We start from the raw sequence: 16,283 nt of genomic DNA on the forward strand, positions 1-16,283 counted from the left end.
TATTTATAGGCAGGAGAGCAAACATGAGAATTAAATGTTGTGCACCAATTCCTTTACAAGCCTAACTTTACTATTCTTTTACATCAATAACTTTACTATTTATTATTGACTATAATGTCAATCTATTATAACACAAACAACTTATTAGTTTGTTTTTTCCGTTCTTCTTTACTTTTATTTTTCCAGTTCCTTAATTTTGTTGGCATGTTTCTCTATCTTTTTGGATTACCCGCTGATAAAATGGCATTTTAGATATCTAACATGTTTTGTCAAATTTTTTTTAACATTGATGAATATTCTCATCTTTTTTGCTCATGCTAAGCATTTAAAGTAAGGATTTATTTATATAAAACTTTAAATTTATTATCATCAATGGAAAAGAACTATTACATTTTTTTTTTAAATTTGTTTCTTTATGTTAATATGAAAATATTTATTTTTAATTAAATATTTATATTTCGTAAGTATTACTTTATTTAAATTTTATTTCCTTTCCTAATTTCAATAAATTATATATATATATATATAATACGTATTCGGGTCACAAATAGTGAATTTTTGTGTCTTTTAAAAATTGTGTCGTATTTTATGATGGTTGTTGAATATATATATATATATATATGAATATATATGGTGATTGTTATATGTAGTTGATGACAATTTCTTGTCACTTATAATGACTTTTGTTTAATGATTTAATTTTTTAATATGCTGGTTTGACTTTATTTTGTTTTCTTCCTTAATATAGTATATATTTGTATTTTTATGTTATTTTTTTTGGTTAATTCTTTATTTTTACGCTATTTCATCCACCATGGTTTCATATTTTTTTTGTTTTCTTATTTACAAATTGCTTCTACATGTAAATTCAAGGTGAATGTTCTCTTATCAGACATTAAATACTTATAATCTAAATGTTGTCGGTCATCTTTCGATGTTTGACGGTTAGACCTTGAATTAAAATAATTCATTTCTCCAACTATTATATCCGATGGCTTTCAAACACGTGTAAGTAGGGTTTATAAAGAAAAGTCAAATTGATCGAACCGGATCAAACCGATCAAACTGTTTTTCCGATATTTTTTGCGGTTTAACTTGGTTTAAATTTGATATGAATAAACACCGTTATTTGTGTTTCAACCCAAATTTTATCTTCAAAACGAACTATTTCAATATATAGTAATATATTTATAATAAATTTATATCATTTTTCTGAATAAACCAAACATACTAGTATAACCTGCTTATAGCAGGTCTGAGAAAGGTAATAAATATGCAGTCCTGCCCCTATTTCGAAAAATACGGAGACTATATCCGTGAAAATCCCAAGCTTAGTGTATGACAATATAAATATGTATATTTGCGATACCTGAGCCCATGACATATTTCACATAGAAACTTACATGTGAACAATCCACATCAATGTCTATCGAAATCCGAGCTTCTACACTTTTGTCTTATAAAGAAAATCATTTATCAACATAGTTGTACACGAAACTTTACGACCGAACCTGATATAAGTCATGAGATCCAGCCTCAACTACTCTAATATGCCGTCTCCGATCAGCCCTATCTAGTGTCATATCACGCGCGAGATTTAAAACCATCATATTCAAACTCAATTGAACATTGCCACGTCTTACGCGGTCAATCTTTATTTCTCTTTCCCCAATATATATATATATATATATGTGTGTGTGTGTGTGTGTGAATACAATCTACGATTAATACTTACAACAAAAGCAGTGTGTGTGAATAACAGTGTGCGAGTATAACTGCGTAAACCAGAAAAGTAAACGAAAGAGATAAGGATATGAGAGGGTTCTCGAGTCGAGTTGAAAGGAACTGTTTCCTTAAAGCTATTTCACCTCTCACCGTATGTGCGAGCCGACAGCCTCCCAGGATAAAACGAGAAGACGGTGTCGTTGTACAAACGGCACCTCCGACGAGCTAGAACAGAGCAAGAAACTATCACCGATGAGAGAGAGAAGAATATGGTTTGTGTTTAGAGACGGCTGTGTTTTCTGAGTATCTAAAACCCTAAACCCTATAACGAAAATATATAGGCTTAGAGAAACGTGTGCACTACTTCTCTTATTTAATTAAACGCGTTAATTAAATTTAATTCGAGAGTCAATCATTATCCGTAATTGAATCAAATTATAACTGTCAAATCAATTCATATTCGTATTTTATAAAATAAATACTGAATAATGAATATTTATTTAAAAGCCCAAGCCCAGTGGAAAATTAGCAAAACTAGTCCGTGATTATTCGGGCCAATTTTCTGCTACATTCGTGTCCGCACACGCGGGCAAGCCCGAAGGCTTCATAAGCCTCGAATTACCTCTCGAAATCCCACAATTTGCACCCCCCGCGCGCACGTAGGAGATGGAGCAACACCTTACTAACATTTTTAAACACTACTAGAGTGTTGTGCTATATAAAACAATGGAAACCTCTTTTCCATTTCAATGTGGGATACAAGTTTTCACATTTAGAATTCCACCTTCAAGGGACCAACTTTGAATGATCGTATCTCATTCATCCCTTAACCATTTTGAGTGTTTCAAAGTGTCTCGGAAAGCCCTCACGGAGGAGAATATACTCCAAGCGACACCCACTCAAGAACGGCTCAAAATGACTTGACAATATGGGGCTCAATACCCACATTTTCCAACAATATATATTATACTTAGATATGTTTATTTTATAATTTAATATTTTTATATTAGAATTTTATATGTAATAGTTATATCTAAAGTTTAAAAAGTAATAATTTTTTGACATTTATGTATTTAATTAGGTTTTAAACCATTACTCACCGGACCGAACCGTTAAACTGCGATCTGATCTGGTTCGATCACAAATTTCAAATAATCTGATCCAATTTAAAATCATTATATATAGTCCGACACGATTTGATCATTAAAAATCGACCAAATCAACCGTTACACCCCACTTAAAAAAAATTAAACGACAAATTGAACAAATAATAATCTGAAAACAAATCAAATTGACCAAAATATTATCTAATAACAAATAAAATTTAAACCCAACTTGGAACCCAAAATTATTTAAACAAAACTCGAGCACATCAACAAAAACACCCAAATCTAAATCCTAGGGTTTCTTTATCTCTCTCTCTCTCTCAAAATCTCTATGGATCTCTTAAAATCATACGCAGAGCCTACCGACGACGACAACAATTCCGACAACTCAAGCCCTAATTCCTCCCCAATCCGCTTCTCCATCCGCCCCAAATCCGCCGCCCCGCAAGTCGACGACACAAGCCTCGCTCTCTCCATCTCCTCTAACCCGCTTTCCACCAAGCCACTCGACCCGACCCAACACGTCGTCAATTACAATCCCACTTACGATCAGCTCTGGGCCCCAATTGTAGGTCCCGCTCATCCCTACGCTAAAGATGGAATTGCCCAAGGTATGCGTAATCATAAGCTAGGGTTTGTCGAAGACGCTGCGATTGAACCGTTTCTTTTCGATGAGCAGTATAATACGTTTTATAAGTACGGGTACGCTGCTGATCCGTCGGGCGGGATTGGGAGTAATTATGTAGGGGATTTGGATGCGGTGAGGGAGAATAACGCGGTTTCGGTTTATAATATTTCGCAACGGGAGCAGAAGAAGAGGAAATTGGAGAAGAAGAAAGAAGCGGAAGCGGAGGGGAATGATAATGTAGGTGAGGGAATTGATGATCCGTCGACGGAGGAGTGGTTGAAGAGGAATAGGAAGAGTCCGTGGTCCGGGAAGAAGGGGGAAATTGAGACGGAGTTAACGGAAGAGCAGAAGAAGTATGCTGAGGAGTATGCGAAGAAGAAAGGGGAGGAGAAGGATGGGAAGAAGGATAAGGCTGAGGTTGTGGCGGATAAGAGTACCTTTCATGGAAAGGAGGAAAGGGATTATCAAGGGAGGTCGTGGATTGCGCCTCCTAAGGATGCTAAAGCGAGTAATGAGCATTGTTATATTCCGAAACGATTGGTGCATACTTGGAGTGGACATACGAAAGGAGTGTCGGCTATTAGGTTTTTCCCGAAGTATGGGCATTTGATTTTGTCGGCTGGGATGGATAGTAAGGTGAAGATTTGGGATGTTTTTAATTCGGGGAAGTGTTTGAGGACTTATATGGGGCATTCGAAAGCGGTTAGGGATATTTCGTTTTGTAATGATGGGACTAAGTTTTTGACTGCGAGTTACGATAAGAATATTAAGTATTGGGATACGGAGACAGGACAGGTGATATCTACGTTTTCAACTGGGAAGATTCCGTATGTTGTGAAGCTTAATCCTGATGATGATAAGCAGAATATTTTATTGGCGGGTATGAGTGATAAGAAGATTGTTCAATGGGATATGAGTAGCGGACAGATTACTCAGGAGTATGATCAGCATTTGGGGGCTGTTAATACGATTACGTTTGTTGATAATAACAGAAGATTTGTTACTTCTAGTGATGACAAGTCTCTTCGGGTTTGGGAATATGGAATCCCTGTGGTTATAAAGTACATTAGTGAACCTCACATGCATTCTATGCCGTCCATATCTTTACATCCGAATACAAATTGGCTTGCAGCACAGAGTTTAGACAACCAAATTCTTATTTATAGCACTAGAGAAAGATTCCAGCTTAATAAGAAAAAGAGGTTTGCAGGACATGTCATTGCTGGGTATGCTTGTCAAGTCAATTTCTCGCCGGATGGACGTTTTGTTATGTCAGGAGATGGTGAGGGCAAGTGCTGGTTTTGGGATTGGAAAAGTTGCAAAGTCTTTAAAACTCTTAAGTGCCACGAGGGAGTTACTATAGGTTGTGAATGGCATCCATTGGAGCAAAGTAAGGTTGCTACCTGCGGATGGGATGGCTTAATCAAGTACTGGTAAGATATTCGATATCTCTAATTACCACTAATAAATACCATGTTTGCGTTGCTATGTGACTATGTCTTGTCTGGCTTGATTTAGAATTAGATAGTTGTCTCGCTGCTGTTTGTGAGAGGTCTCCTGTGAATTATGGTATTGTCTCCTGATTGTAATCCTTTTAGGCTTCTTCTGAATCCTCATGTTAGGCTATTACTCAAGTAGGTTGACCGTACTAGTTATAGTTAAGGTACATGGTAATAATGAGTGCTTGGTAAATGGTAAGTATACAAAGATAAAGGCGCTTAGCTTTTTGTATCAAGTACTAAAGGCTATTGGTACGTACATTAAATGAATTCAGAAAGTAGTAATAGGAAACTAGACACAGATCTTTCTGTAGTTTAGTTGTAGAATGTGCATGTAGTGGTCTTAAAATTAGATAATTGTTCTCTGTATTGTTCCTGATGTAACCTCCCTAACAATCTAGAGCCCTGCTTATACTCGATTAGTTTGAAATATTAATGCTCTCGGATTTTTCGTGGAAGGGTGCTAGTCTTGGCTTGTTCAGAGATCGTTGTTTATATGATTGATATTATTTCCCCTGATCTCGCGCACCCTTACCATAAAAGCAGTGAGTTTTCTATAATTTGTATGCTGTTTTCTTGAGTTTAAGTAGCAGACATGTACAGTTAGAATTCTAATGCATGTCTTTTCATCCAGCAATGTTGTAGTGTTGCTGGCTTCGATTTTGAAATACTAATCTCTAAGTTATGTACTTAGATTTTAAGATTGGATTTGCATATTTTTTTGAATTACTTTGTAACTCCCCTAGAGTGTGAAGCTGGCGGGGGAAGGAGGGGGATACCTTGCATGTTTGTCTGATTGGATATCATTTTTTTGTGTGTTGCATGTTTTAAAGGAGTTTAAATTGTTTGCTGAGGCTAATTCTTATACTTGTTATGCTTTCAGGGACTGAGCGCATCAGTATAGATGCAGCTGGGTTGATGACTGACAGATGAGCTTACACATATGGAGTATGCCTTTAGAGTTTGAATGACACATGAAGTTACACTATCAGTATATTTTTTGCTGTGGATCTTTCAACGATATAGAGGGACCGATGCAAAATTTCCAACCATGGCAAAATTTGAGGAATTTTGATCATAATCTCAACTTCATGTGTTCATCCAGTTGTATAATGAATGTATGAGAATATTATGCAGACATGTCACAATTAAACTTTGTTTCAGTCAGTTTTGCTATTTTTTTTTCACCAGATCAGTTATGGGATAATTTCTTAAATTTGTGTTTGAAAAAATGTACTCCCTCAGTCCCTTCCAATTGTTTACATTTCTGAGGAAGTATCCGGCACACATTTTAAGGTGCATAAAAAGTATAGTTATGTAACTTATTTTTACAATTTTCTTTTTCTGAATAAAAGTTGAATGTTTTAATTTTTATTCAGAAAAACAAAATTATAAAAAAAAATTACATAACTATACTTTATATGCACCTTAAAATACGTGTCGGACATTCTCTAAAAAACGTAAACAATTGAAAAGGATGGAGGGAGTAATTCATTACAAACTATAGATTTTAGATGACATGAATTGAGTTGTGAATTTGAATTCTCAAATTTACACGAGTATTTGAGTATTTGAATGTCTTGGATTCCAATAAAATCAATTTTTTGGTTATCGAAACTGAATGAAATCCATTTTCCAAAAGATTTTAGTAAATGGGTCATGTTCCCTAGCAATCGTGTGTTAGATAAGTTTTATCTAACATACTACTCCAAGGGCGTCGAATCTATATTTTAAGGGACCAGATTTAAAGGAAAAGCCCTTACGCGGCTAAAAAAGTTTCCTTACATCTGGGCTCTTGAAATATTGATCTAAGGGTTCTAGAATAGTGTCAAATATTGATCTAAGGGTTCTGAAATAGTGTGTTAGATATGGCTTATCTAACACACGATTGTTAGTGAATAACACCCTTAGTAGATGGGTCATGTTCCCTAGCAATCGTGTGTTAGATAAGTTTTATCTAACATACTACTCAAGAGGCGTCAGATTTATATTTCAAGAGGCGTCGGATTTAAAGAAAATTTTTTAGCCTTCCGCGGAATCTGCGGAAGGGTTTTTCCCTTTTCGTGGAAAATATCCGCGGATGGGAGAAAAGCTCTTCCGCAGAAAATATCTGCGGAATACTAAAAAAGTTTCCTTACATCTGGACACTTGAAATATTGATCTAAGGGTTCTGGAACAGTTTGTTAGATATGGCTTATCTAACACACGATTGTTAGGGATTAATAGCTTTAGTAGATGGGTCCTGTTCCCTAGCAATCGTGTGTTAGATAAGCTTTATCAAAATACTACTCCAGTGGCATCGGATCTATATTTCAAGGGCCCAGTTTTAAAGAAAATTTTTTAGCTGCGCGGAAGGGCTTTTCCTCTTTCCGCGGAAAATATCTACGGACTTCTTTGAACGGTTGTCTCTAGTAAAATGAAAACCATGGCCACATGTTTGAACAATAGAAGCAGAGCCTTTAGCGCCAGAGGAATATGTGTACTTCTATTTTCTGCTCACACAAGAGCCTGGGATAAGGTGAAGTTGATTTTGAACCTATGATCTCAACCCTACATGGACTGAGCGGCATATGATGATTGTCTTAACAGTAGGTTTTAAATTTTGTTAAAGAATCTGTAATTTAATATGACAGAGGTGTGTGTTTTTGCAGCTAAAAAAATGATTTTGCAAGGGTAATAGGACAACAAAGTACCCGAATTATAGAAATGAAAAATTATCCCGAGATGGTGAAAATCAAAGTTACCCGCAATATGTAAAAAGAAAAATGCGTTTGCCGGGAGTCGAACCCGGGTCTATTGCTTGGAAGGCAATTATCCTAACCGTTGGACTACAAACGCAGAATGACATTAGTTTCGTGAGTAAAGACTAGAATCTGAAGACGGCTGACCAGTTTGGTTATTCTCTTTGGCTTGACGACATAGCTTCAAATAACTTAACTCAACTTCTACGTTTCTCCTTAGTCTTACTGCTAACAAATTCAATTCAATTTACAACGTCATTACTTGTGCAAACACAGTAACTGACACTACACTTAAAGTGGACTTGCACTAGTCCTATCTAGAATCAATGTCAGATCAATAGTCAAACCCAAAGCATTTAATTATATTTATGCACACTATACTCTAAAACGTCAATTCCACCGGAAGTTAAATAATTATAAAAACAAAAAATCAAAATGTTTTCACTCCGTTTTAAATTACATGTTCACTTTGACAAAAAAAATATTAATGAGTATAAAATTTTGTTCGGGTTTTTCTTTACCTCCTTAGGCTTTTAGATGAAATAGTTACTTAACATGGTATCAGAGCTCGATATAGGGAAAGACTCGGATTCGAGTTCTTCCACCCCCATTTATTTAATTTGTATCGTACAATTCAGGTGGAGTGTAAAAAATTATTTTAAATTAATGTCCACTTTAATTTTCAATGTAATTTTACGTTTTCAAATTTTATCTCAAATTTATATTTTTAAGATTAACCATATAATTTAAAACGGAGTGCATAATATCATTCTCTTGCATGTCTGTATAGTTCAAATTTTACTATTATTTCGAAAGAGTAACTTGCACGGTAGGAAGGAAATAAACAAGTAATTCATAATATTTGTTCTAAAAATTTGACGGGTACGATTATCACTAGATAAATGGTCTCCATCTCAGTTAAGTGAAAACTGATTTAAATAAAGATTTTTTAAAAATAAGTCAGAAATTAGCAAATTAATAATTTCATCGATTAAATGGTCAAAAATTGGGGAAAAAACTGATAAAAATTAAATTTTATGTTACTTGCCGGTAAATATGCATCTATTTATTAGATTAAATGGTCACTTATTAATAATTGGATGATCACCGTAACTTATTAGGTGTATATATCGACTAATATCGATTCCCGGTTTTTTTATAATTAGAGGCGTATCTAATTAAAAATCAATATAATTATATAAAGGAAAAGAAAACAGCGTAAAACGGATTTTTAAATTTCTGAAATTTTTATATTTATTCATTATTTATTATTCATAATTTTAGAATATTAAGATCAGATAAAATAAAAATAAAAACAAAAAAATATTTTATAATACCGCTGCGGAGCGCAACTTTATAAACTAGTTAAAAATTAAAAAAAAAAACAGAATAAATTGGCGGTTGTACTCGCTATCACCAATTCGCCACAAACTTGAGGCACGAAGAGCAGCAAGCAACTCTGCTGCGCCTGCTACCAAATTTTTCACTATTTAAACCCACTCCAACACTCAACTTCCCTCTCTAACAGACTCCATCTCTCTCTCTCTCTCTCTCTCTCTCTCTCTCTCTCTCTCTCTCTCTCTCTCTCTCTCTCGCTCTCTCTCTCTCTCAACTTAAACCCTAGCTACTCCACTACATAGTTTCCAGAACATTCTTCTCATTCATTCAAGCAATCAATGGGAGCTCTCAACGACGACGTGTATCCGCGCTATCTCTACGACTCTTCTATGACGGACCGCCGTGTTACCAAGCAAGTTCACGATAACGTTCACGGAAACATTTATCTCGATCCTGTATGTCTCCTTCAATCTCATTTATGTATTTTACATTAATGTATAATTATATCAGCATATAAATTCTCATTTTCATGCTCGCTGTATAGTTTTTATTCGTAATTTCATCAAATAGAGTATATCCTGTTGATTATGTTGTTTTAATTTGCATTTTACAAGTTTATCTCGTTAATCTCGTTTAAGACTAGTTGATTTTGTTTGTTTATGCGTGCGTTGTGTTCGATAGGGCTTAGAAACGCAATCGCTGTGTTGATTATGCATCGTTTCGTGAAATTCTCCTTGAACTTGTTTTTGAATTCAAATTATGATTCTACAAGAGAATATGCTATCATAGATTCTCTGTTATTGAAACAAGTGAGCACGGAGCTAGATGAAGAATTTATTTGTTTTATTTCGTTAATCTCGTTTATGACTAGTTGATTTGTTGTTTACACGTGCCTTGTGTTCGATAAGGCTTAGAAACACAATACCATTGATTATGCATCATTTTGTGAAATTCTCTGTGATCTTGTTTTTGAATTCAAATTATGATTCTACAAGAGGAGAATTTGCTATAATAGATTCTCTATTATTGAAATAAGTGAGCACGGAGCTAGATAAGGATTAGATTTGTTTTAAATGGATGATTTGGATATACTATAACTAGTTCATCAACTAAATGCGTTGATATGATTCAGATACTGTCTGTTCTGTCTCGTGCTTTGTTTTAAGCACATATCAGCTAATAGACGTCGAGATTCAACATCGAGTTTGCTTTTTGTAGTTAAGACTTCGTTATTACACCGACATCTACGATTTTATTATCATTTCTAAAGCAAGCTTAATTAATTCTATGGATAATGTGGAATAACTGGACTGCATTACAAATTTACAATGTAGTTTTAGCGAATTGGAGAACTGGATCATAATTGATCATTTTCTTTTCTTCTGTGTATTACAGCTCTCTTTGAAGTTTGTTGACACTGAACAGTTCCAGAGGCAAGTTCATTATTTTTAAAAGTCACTTCTATATATGCAAGTTTTCTGCTGGAGTTGCAGTGCTTTCATTTACTCTAATTACTGCTGTGTATTGTGAATTTTCTGGATATTGCAGACTTCGTGACCTGAAACAACTAGGTAAGATGAATTTGTGTTTGTTAATATATGTTACAACAATTAGTTGTGGGTGATTTTTATATATACAACCTTTTTTTTTGTTAAATTATATATACAACCTTTTTACTACTTCTTTAGCATTTAACTGAGCTAAATACTGTACATAATCGAAGAGGATTACTAAAACATTGATAAAAGTATTTTGCTGTATATGACTTGTATTGATATAGATTCTTTATTTAGGTGAAATGTATTAATTCTGGTGTTCAATTTACCAGTGCCACTATCCTATCGCATTGCTGAAGTTTTTGAAGTAGGTCACTGAATCATGTTGCTCGTGTTGCAGGTCTCACATACCTGGTTTATCCAGGGGCAGTGCATTCTAGGTTTGAGCATTCACTAGGAGTGTACTGGCTGGCTGGTGAAACTATTCACAAGATCAATATTGACCAGGCATGCTAAACTATCTAGCTGATGTGATCACTTTCGTTGTCTGTAGCATGGTTTATGTTGTAGTTTGACCATCATGTCTACACACTACTTTTTCAGGGCTCTGAACTAGGCATTGATAAGTTTGATATACAGACTGTAAAACTTGCTGGTAATTTATTATTGCTTATTGTGCCGTTACTTTGTGTGGACTGTGGAAACTTCCTTCTAATCCTACTCTCATCAATTCTTTGCCTAGGGCTGCTACATGATGTGGGCCATGGGCCATTTAGTCACCTTTTTGAGAAAGAGTTTCTTCCCAAGGTCCTTAATAACAACAAATGGTAATCAGCTGTCGTCAATGCATTTCACTTGATTACAAAATTAGAAGTAATTTAAAGTTAAAAATATTAGGGCAGAAATGAGATTTTGCTTAAATGACTGAACTTCCTTAAACACATTATTTGTTTCTTTTTTGTGCCTCAACTTTAAATGGAGGTTATCATAGCAAAATATTTAACACAAGACTAATCCTGAGCAATCTATTTCTAATGTACTCATCTCTTGATAGATCAGTGGATCTTAATTCATTGTTCAGAAGAGTTGGTTTGTTCAACTCTCTATCAAAGAGTTAATTGCTTAGATCAGTCAAACAATTGCAGCTTGTATGATCTGCTACAGGAAAAAAAACCTTTCGTATGACTAAAAGTTGCACTAGCATCATCTAGTCAGTGAAATATTGGAAGTAGTTCTAGGTTGAACTTTTGTCTGTTATACAACTTGCTGCAACATGATATGCACAAATCTAAGGTATAGCCAATTTTGTACAAGGAACTTGCAAATGAACTGCTCGGATCTCATGTGTTCACCTTTGGTCACTTCACTTGTTAATTGGAAATTTTAAATTGTATGCCTAGCTGCAGCTTCAATAGGAAAGTAGCCTTAACTGTTTAGAGCTATACAATAACAGTTTCCTCCTCATGTACTGGCTCAAGTTTTTCTTTTCATATATAGGTTTTTTTTTGGATTATTGACAATGAATTGGATTAAAAAAATTAAGTATTTAGATTATTTAAATCTTTGTATGCATGAAAGGGATCGGGTGTTTGCTTTTTGTGATATCAATATTTTGCCTGGTCTTGCTGTGCTTTACTTGTCGCCCTACTGTAGTGAAGATTTGGATCTCATAATGTCTAGCTCACAACATATAAGTTACTCCAATTTAGCTTAAACTGGTGGTGCCTTGCTTGTAATAGTGTTGCTATTTAAAGTATGAATTTACTATATTCATTCCAAATCTCTCTTATTTTGTATCAGTCCTGTCATATTTATTTAGCCTTCATTTTGACAGTTAATTTTTTAGAACACTATCGATCTGAATGATATTTGTAGGTCTCATGAGGAAATGTCTTTAAAGATGATTGACTTCCTTGTTGATGAGCACAACATCGAAATTGGTTCTGATGTTCAGAAGAAAGTGAAGGTTGACGTTCTTGTGTCTGATCAATATCTTCTTACAATCTTTTCTTGAATCTTCTATTGTACTCCAGATTCCAGACCCCCCTTCTCGTAACACTCATATCTTGTTATCTCATCTTAAGGACTTGATTTTTTGACCAACTATTGGTGGATATTTGCACCCGCGTGAGGATATTTGATCAGACTAAAACTTGATTCTATAATTATTATAGCATTCCTAAAAAACAATTGCAGACATTGTCATTTATACTTACCTGTATTTTTAGTTTGTTATACGTGGTTCTTAAACATATTAAGGTTATAATTTTCTCGTAAAGTAAAGCAGAAGTTGTCAATGAAAGACCAAATGGGCTATCAAAAACTGACAAATATGAACGAAAAGTATTGAGCATGGTTTGACAAAAACTAGCCACGTTTTTAATTTGTTTCCTCTGTTTTGCTGAGAGAACTTTATTGTACTTTCAGGAGATGATTGTTGCGGGGTCTGAGGATACCTCATCAACAGTAAGTGCGGACAATGTAAATGTCCTGAAAAACATCATATTCAGCCCTTCAAGTATATCGTGGTCAATATTCTTTTATTCATGATTTTCCTTGTGCAGAGTTTGAAAGAGAAACGCTTTCTGTATGACATTGTTGCTAATGGTCGAAATGGAATAGATGTTGACAAGTATGCTTATATCCAAATATCACCTCCACGTACCTTTTACTAGATAATTCACTTAGTCACACATCTTGTAAGATAAGATTTTGAATAACTCTAATATTTACAGATTCGATTACATTGTTCGAGACTCTCGGGCTTGTGGTCTGACATCCAGTTTCCGGTTTGACAGGTTTGTGAACTGTTACGAGTTCCTTTATATAGAAATTTAAAGCACGCTAACTCTCCAGTCAATTGTCTTAACTCCGAGCACAATGTTTAGTTTACTTCTTAAAAAGTACTCTCCAGATGATTATCTTAAAACTCTTAATGATATGTTTTGTCTTATTTCTGGTAGTACCTATATTTTAATCAATTTCTCTTATTATGTTTTAAATTATTTTTGTAGCTAGAATATAGAACTGCTAACTTATTTTAAATATTTCAATTCATCAACTTGCAGACCTCTGGACACCATGCGGGTCATAGGTGACGAGATATGTTATCGCGCCAAAGAATGTTAGTACAGTTAAAACTTTGTTTTTCTAATTATGTCCATAATGGCTGCATTCTTAAGATTTTGGTTGGTATACGTCCAGATCTTACAATGCACAAGCTTTTCTCCTCCCGTGCTGATTTGCATAGAACAGTCTATACGCATGCAAAAGTGAAGGTATTTACGTTACTAATTTATATCATTTCAAATGCTTTCTTTGTTAAGTGGCCATGCACTTCATCTTTGGCCTCTTTACATATTTTCGGTCCAGAAATAATAATAATCACATCTGATAGGTTTCCTCTTTCTTTCCAGGCAATAGAACTCATGTTTGTTGATGCCCTCACGAAGGCAAATAATCACCTTGATATCTTGTCCTGCATTGATGACCCAGCTGAATACTGGAAGGTTGTAGAGTTTATTATGTTCTTGATACAAATTTGGTTTTGATCTTACACGGCCCTCATGCTGTATATTTATGTAAAAAAATGCAGTTAGATGATTCAATTATGAAACAAATTGAAACTTCTAAAAGTGAAGAACTCAAAGAGTCGAGAGATCTGATCTTGCGCATTCGTAGAAGAGATCTTTATCAGGTAATAAGGATATTAACTAGATGATGAGAAGATTAGTTTGGACTAAATCAAGTTACTTGATAATGTTAGGTGCTTTTGACAGTATTATGAATTTTACTTTTGCGGCTGCAGTTCTGCAATGAATTTATTGTTCCAAAGGATCAGCTGGAATACTTCAAAGATGTTTCTCCCCAAGATATTATCTGTTCACAGGTTTGTCTAATACCTTCACCTTTTTATGATCTTTCTTGTATCCTCTTTCCGGATGTCACTGAGTTGCTTTTGGGCAGAAATCTGGCGATTCACTGAAGGAAGAAGATATTGTGGTGAGCAATGTAAAGATTGATATGACACGTGGAAGGAAAAATCCTCTAGAAAGGTGCAGAATAAATGTCCTGATGATTTTTCTGCATATCAAAATGCCACTTAACCTTCTTGCGAGTTGATTAACAGTGTTTTATTTTTTTGTGCATTGCAGTATCAATTTTTTTAAGGTACTTGTTTCTACTGCTTCTTTGAAGCTTGAAGTTCCTTTGCATTCCATTGTTTTTTAGGAAATGTCAAAGTGTAACACCTACATGTTAATGTTTAAAAATCTATTACTTTTGCAAATCTGGAAAATCCTTTTTACGTTACTTTTTATTGCTTGCCAAGTGGATTAATACACTTCATTCTTACCAGGACTATGTGAGTGAGGAAAAATTTCCTATTCGAGATGAAAGAATCAGTCTTTTGTTGCCCGAGTGTTACCAAGATAAGATCGTCAGAGTGTACTGCAAGAAGCCTGAAAAGGTTAGACGTTAATGTCATCCTTTTAAACACCAAAGCTATATTTACACATTCTATCATCTTACTTGCAAATATTAAATGTATATTCACATAGGTTGGAATAGTTTCTGATGCTTTTGAGAATTTTCAAGTGAAGAATTATGGAATGAAAACTCAAGTCCATGGTACTCCCCAAAAGAAGAGACAGAGGAAGTAGCTGCCAGTGGTGAATCAGTTTGGTTTCAGGTGGAGCATGTACATAACTCTCTAAATACACGGAGATTAAAGAAATGTACTGCATTTTTGTTGCGGATGTTATATATAGGTCTGTTATAACAGAAAGGTGTGAACCCTATGACAGAAATCTCACTGCTATGAAAACATAATGATGTGAACTATATGGTATATAAATCTCACTGTTTGCTGGATATGTGAAACACGTATTTTACCTGCTTTTACTTACCTAGCCTTTATTGTATCCCACATGTACTGGCCATTTACCTATTCCTATAATTGATATGGGTTTAAATTTACTACTCTTATTACTAGATGAATGGAATTAACCATCACTTGTGACAACTTTAATGATTGATGGTTAGGTATGTGCAGTCAGATGTATCAAAAGCTTAGGCTGTTGAATTCATCTGAAGCCTATATGATGGAATATGGATCATTTAGTCATAGGAATAATGGTTTTTGGACTCGCCAACTTGCTTGGAACACGTGTTTGTTTAGTTTTGACAAAGTAGGAAACACAATGTGGTGCCATATACATTCCCCACATGTTTGTTTAGTTTTGACAAAGTAGGAAACACAATGTGGTGCCATACACATTCCCCTCTGCACGCCGGTCTTATCTTATTGCATCTTTTATATGGTATGTAATGTTTTAATTCCTTTTAGCATACACGAGTATTAATGTCTTGTAGATGGGACAATACAATTTAATGTTAGGTAACACACTACGCGGACAAATGAATTATTCCAACTTGTAAAAAACTTGCTAAGCAGGCTGAATTCGCCCCCTGACCTGTTGGGCCATCATATTCCGCCTAGATGAAAATTAGGAAATGTACACTCTTTGCATACTGGTTTTATTTCATGTTTCTTGTTCTGTTAACCAGGAACTTGTTGCCCAGATAGCTTTTCGAGCATATTCACAGTCAATGTCAAGTATACTCGCTTCAAATATTTGAAGCACTCCTTTTGCGAAATGAAAATGTTTTTCATACCCAGGCTAGTGCTTTGGCAAGTTCCCCTCTGATTGTTTTTAGGCGTTAATGTTGTCTTTGTATTATGAGAGGAA

General features: G+C 34.8%; 2 protein-coding genes and 1 non-coding gene across 6 annotated transcripts; 2 read left to right on the top strand and 1 right to left on the bottom strand.

The window, feature by feature from the left end:
• The first annotated feature begins 3,084 nt into the window (after positions 1–3,084).
• LOC141666458 (uncharacterized) lies at positions 3,085–6,153 on the top strand. Of its 2 annotated transcripts, XM_074472479.1 has the most exons (2): positions 3,086–4,892; positions 5,842–6,153. In XM_074472479.1, exons 1-2 carry the CDS (start codon positions 3,163–3,165, stop codon positions 5,846–5,848), a joined length of 1,737 nt encoding a protein of 578 aa, XP_074328580.1. In that variant the 5' UTR covers positions 3,086–3,162; the 3' UTR covers positions 5,849–6,153. The 2 variants fall into 2 exon arrangements, with proteins under 2 accessions (XP_074328581.1, XP_074328580.1); XM_074472480.1 differs by lacking the exon at positions 5,842–6,153 and having other exon boundaries at positions 3,085–4,896.
• A 1,571-nt stretch (positions 6,154–7,724) lies between these two features.
• On the bottom strand, positions 7,725–7,796 carry TRNAG-UCC (transfer RNA glycine (anticodon UCC)). Its single transcript has one exon. It is a non-coding gene; the product is annotated as a tRNA-Gly (tRNA).
• A 1,309-nt stretch (positions 7,797–9,105) lies between these two features.
• On the top strand, positions 9,106–15,510 carry LOC141668634 (uncharacterized). 3 transcript variants are annotated; one of them, XM_074475591.1, is made up of 19 exons: positions 9,106–9,492; positions 10,433–10,470; positions 10,586–10,608; positions 10,934–11,040; positions 11,137–11,188; positions 11,276–11,360; positions 12,409–12,499; positions 12,961–13,014; positions 13,098–13,165; positions 13,269–13,331; positions 13,602–13,657; positions 13,738–13,811; positions 13,950–14,042; positions 14,129–14,230; positions 14,342–14,422; positions 14,500–14,588; positions 14,688–14,703; positions 14,891–15,001; positions 15,135–15,510. In XM_074475591.1, the coding sequence occupies exons 1-19, from the start codon at positions 9,376–9,378 to the stop codon at positions 15,192–15,194; spliced, it is 1,380 nt and encodes a 459-aa protein (XP_074331692.1). In that variant the 5' UTR covers positions 9,106–9,375; the 3' UTR covers positions 15,195–15,510. The 3 variants fall into 3 exon arrangements, with proteins under 3 accessions (XP_074331692.1, XP_074331690.1, XP_074331691.1); XM_074475589.1 differs by having other exon boundaries at positions 9,110–9,492; positions 15,093–15,510; XM_074475590.1 differs by having other exon boundaries at positions 9,111–9,492; positions 12,961–12,999; positions 15,093–15,510.
• Positions 15,511–16,283: the final 773 nt, after the last annotated feature.

Source organism: Apium graveolens, chromosome 6 (genome assembly GCF_009905375.1).
Source record: "Apium graveolens cultivar Ventura chromosome 6, ASM990537v1, whole genome shotgun sequence".
Classification (NCBI taxonomy): domain Eukaryota; kingdom Viridiplantae; phylum Streptophyta; class Magnoliopsida; order Apiales; family Apiaceae; genus Apium; species Apium graveolens.

Excerpts from the sequence above, each read along its gene's own strand:
- LOC141666458 (XM_074472479.1), top strand. The coding sequence starts at position 3,163 with ATGGATCTCTTAAAATCATACGCAGAGCCTACCGACGACGACAACAAT.
- LOC141668634 (XM_074475589.1), top strand. The coding sequence starts at position 9,376 with ATGGGAGCTCTCAACGACGACGTGTATCCGCGCTATCTCTACGACTCT. Across the intron at positions 13,812-13,949 it reads ATACGCATGCAAAAGTGAAG|GCAATAGAACTCATGTTTGT; the intron begins GTATTTACGTTA and ends CTTTCTTTCCAG. Across the intron at positions 14,043-14,128 it reads ACCCAGCTGAATACTGGAAG|TTAGATGATTCAATTATGAA; the intron begins GTTGTAGAGTTT and ends AAAAAAATGCAG.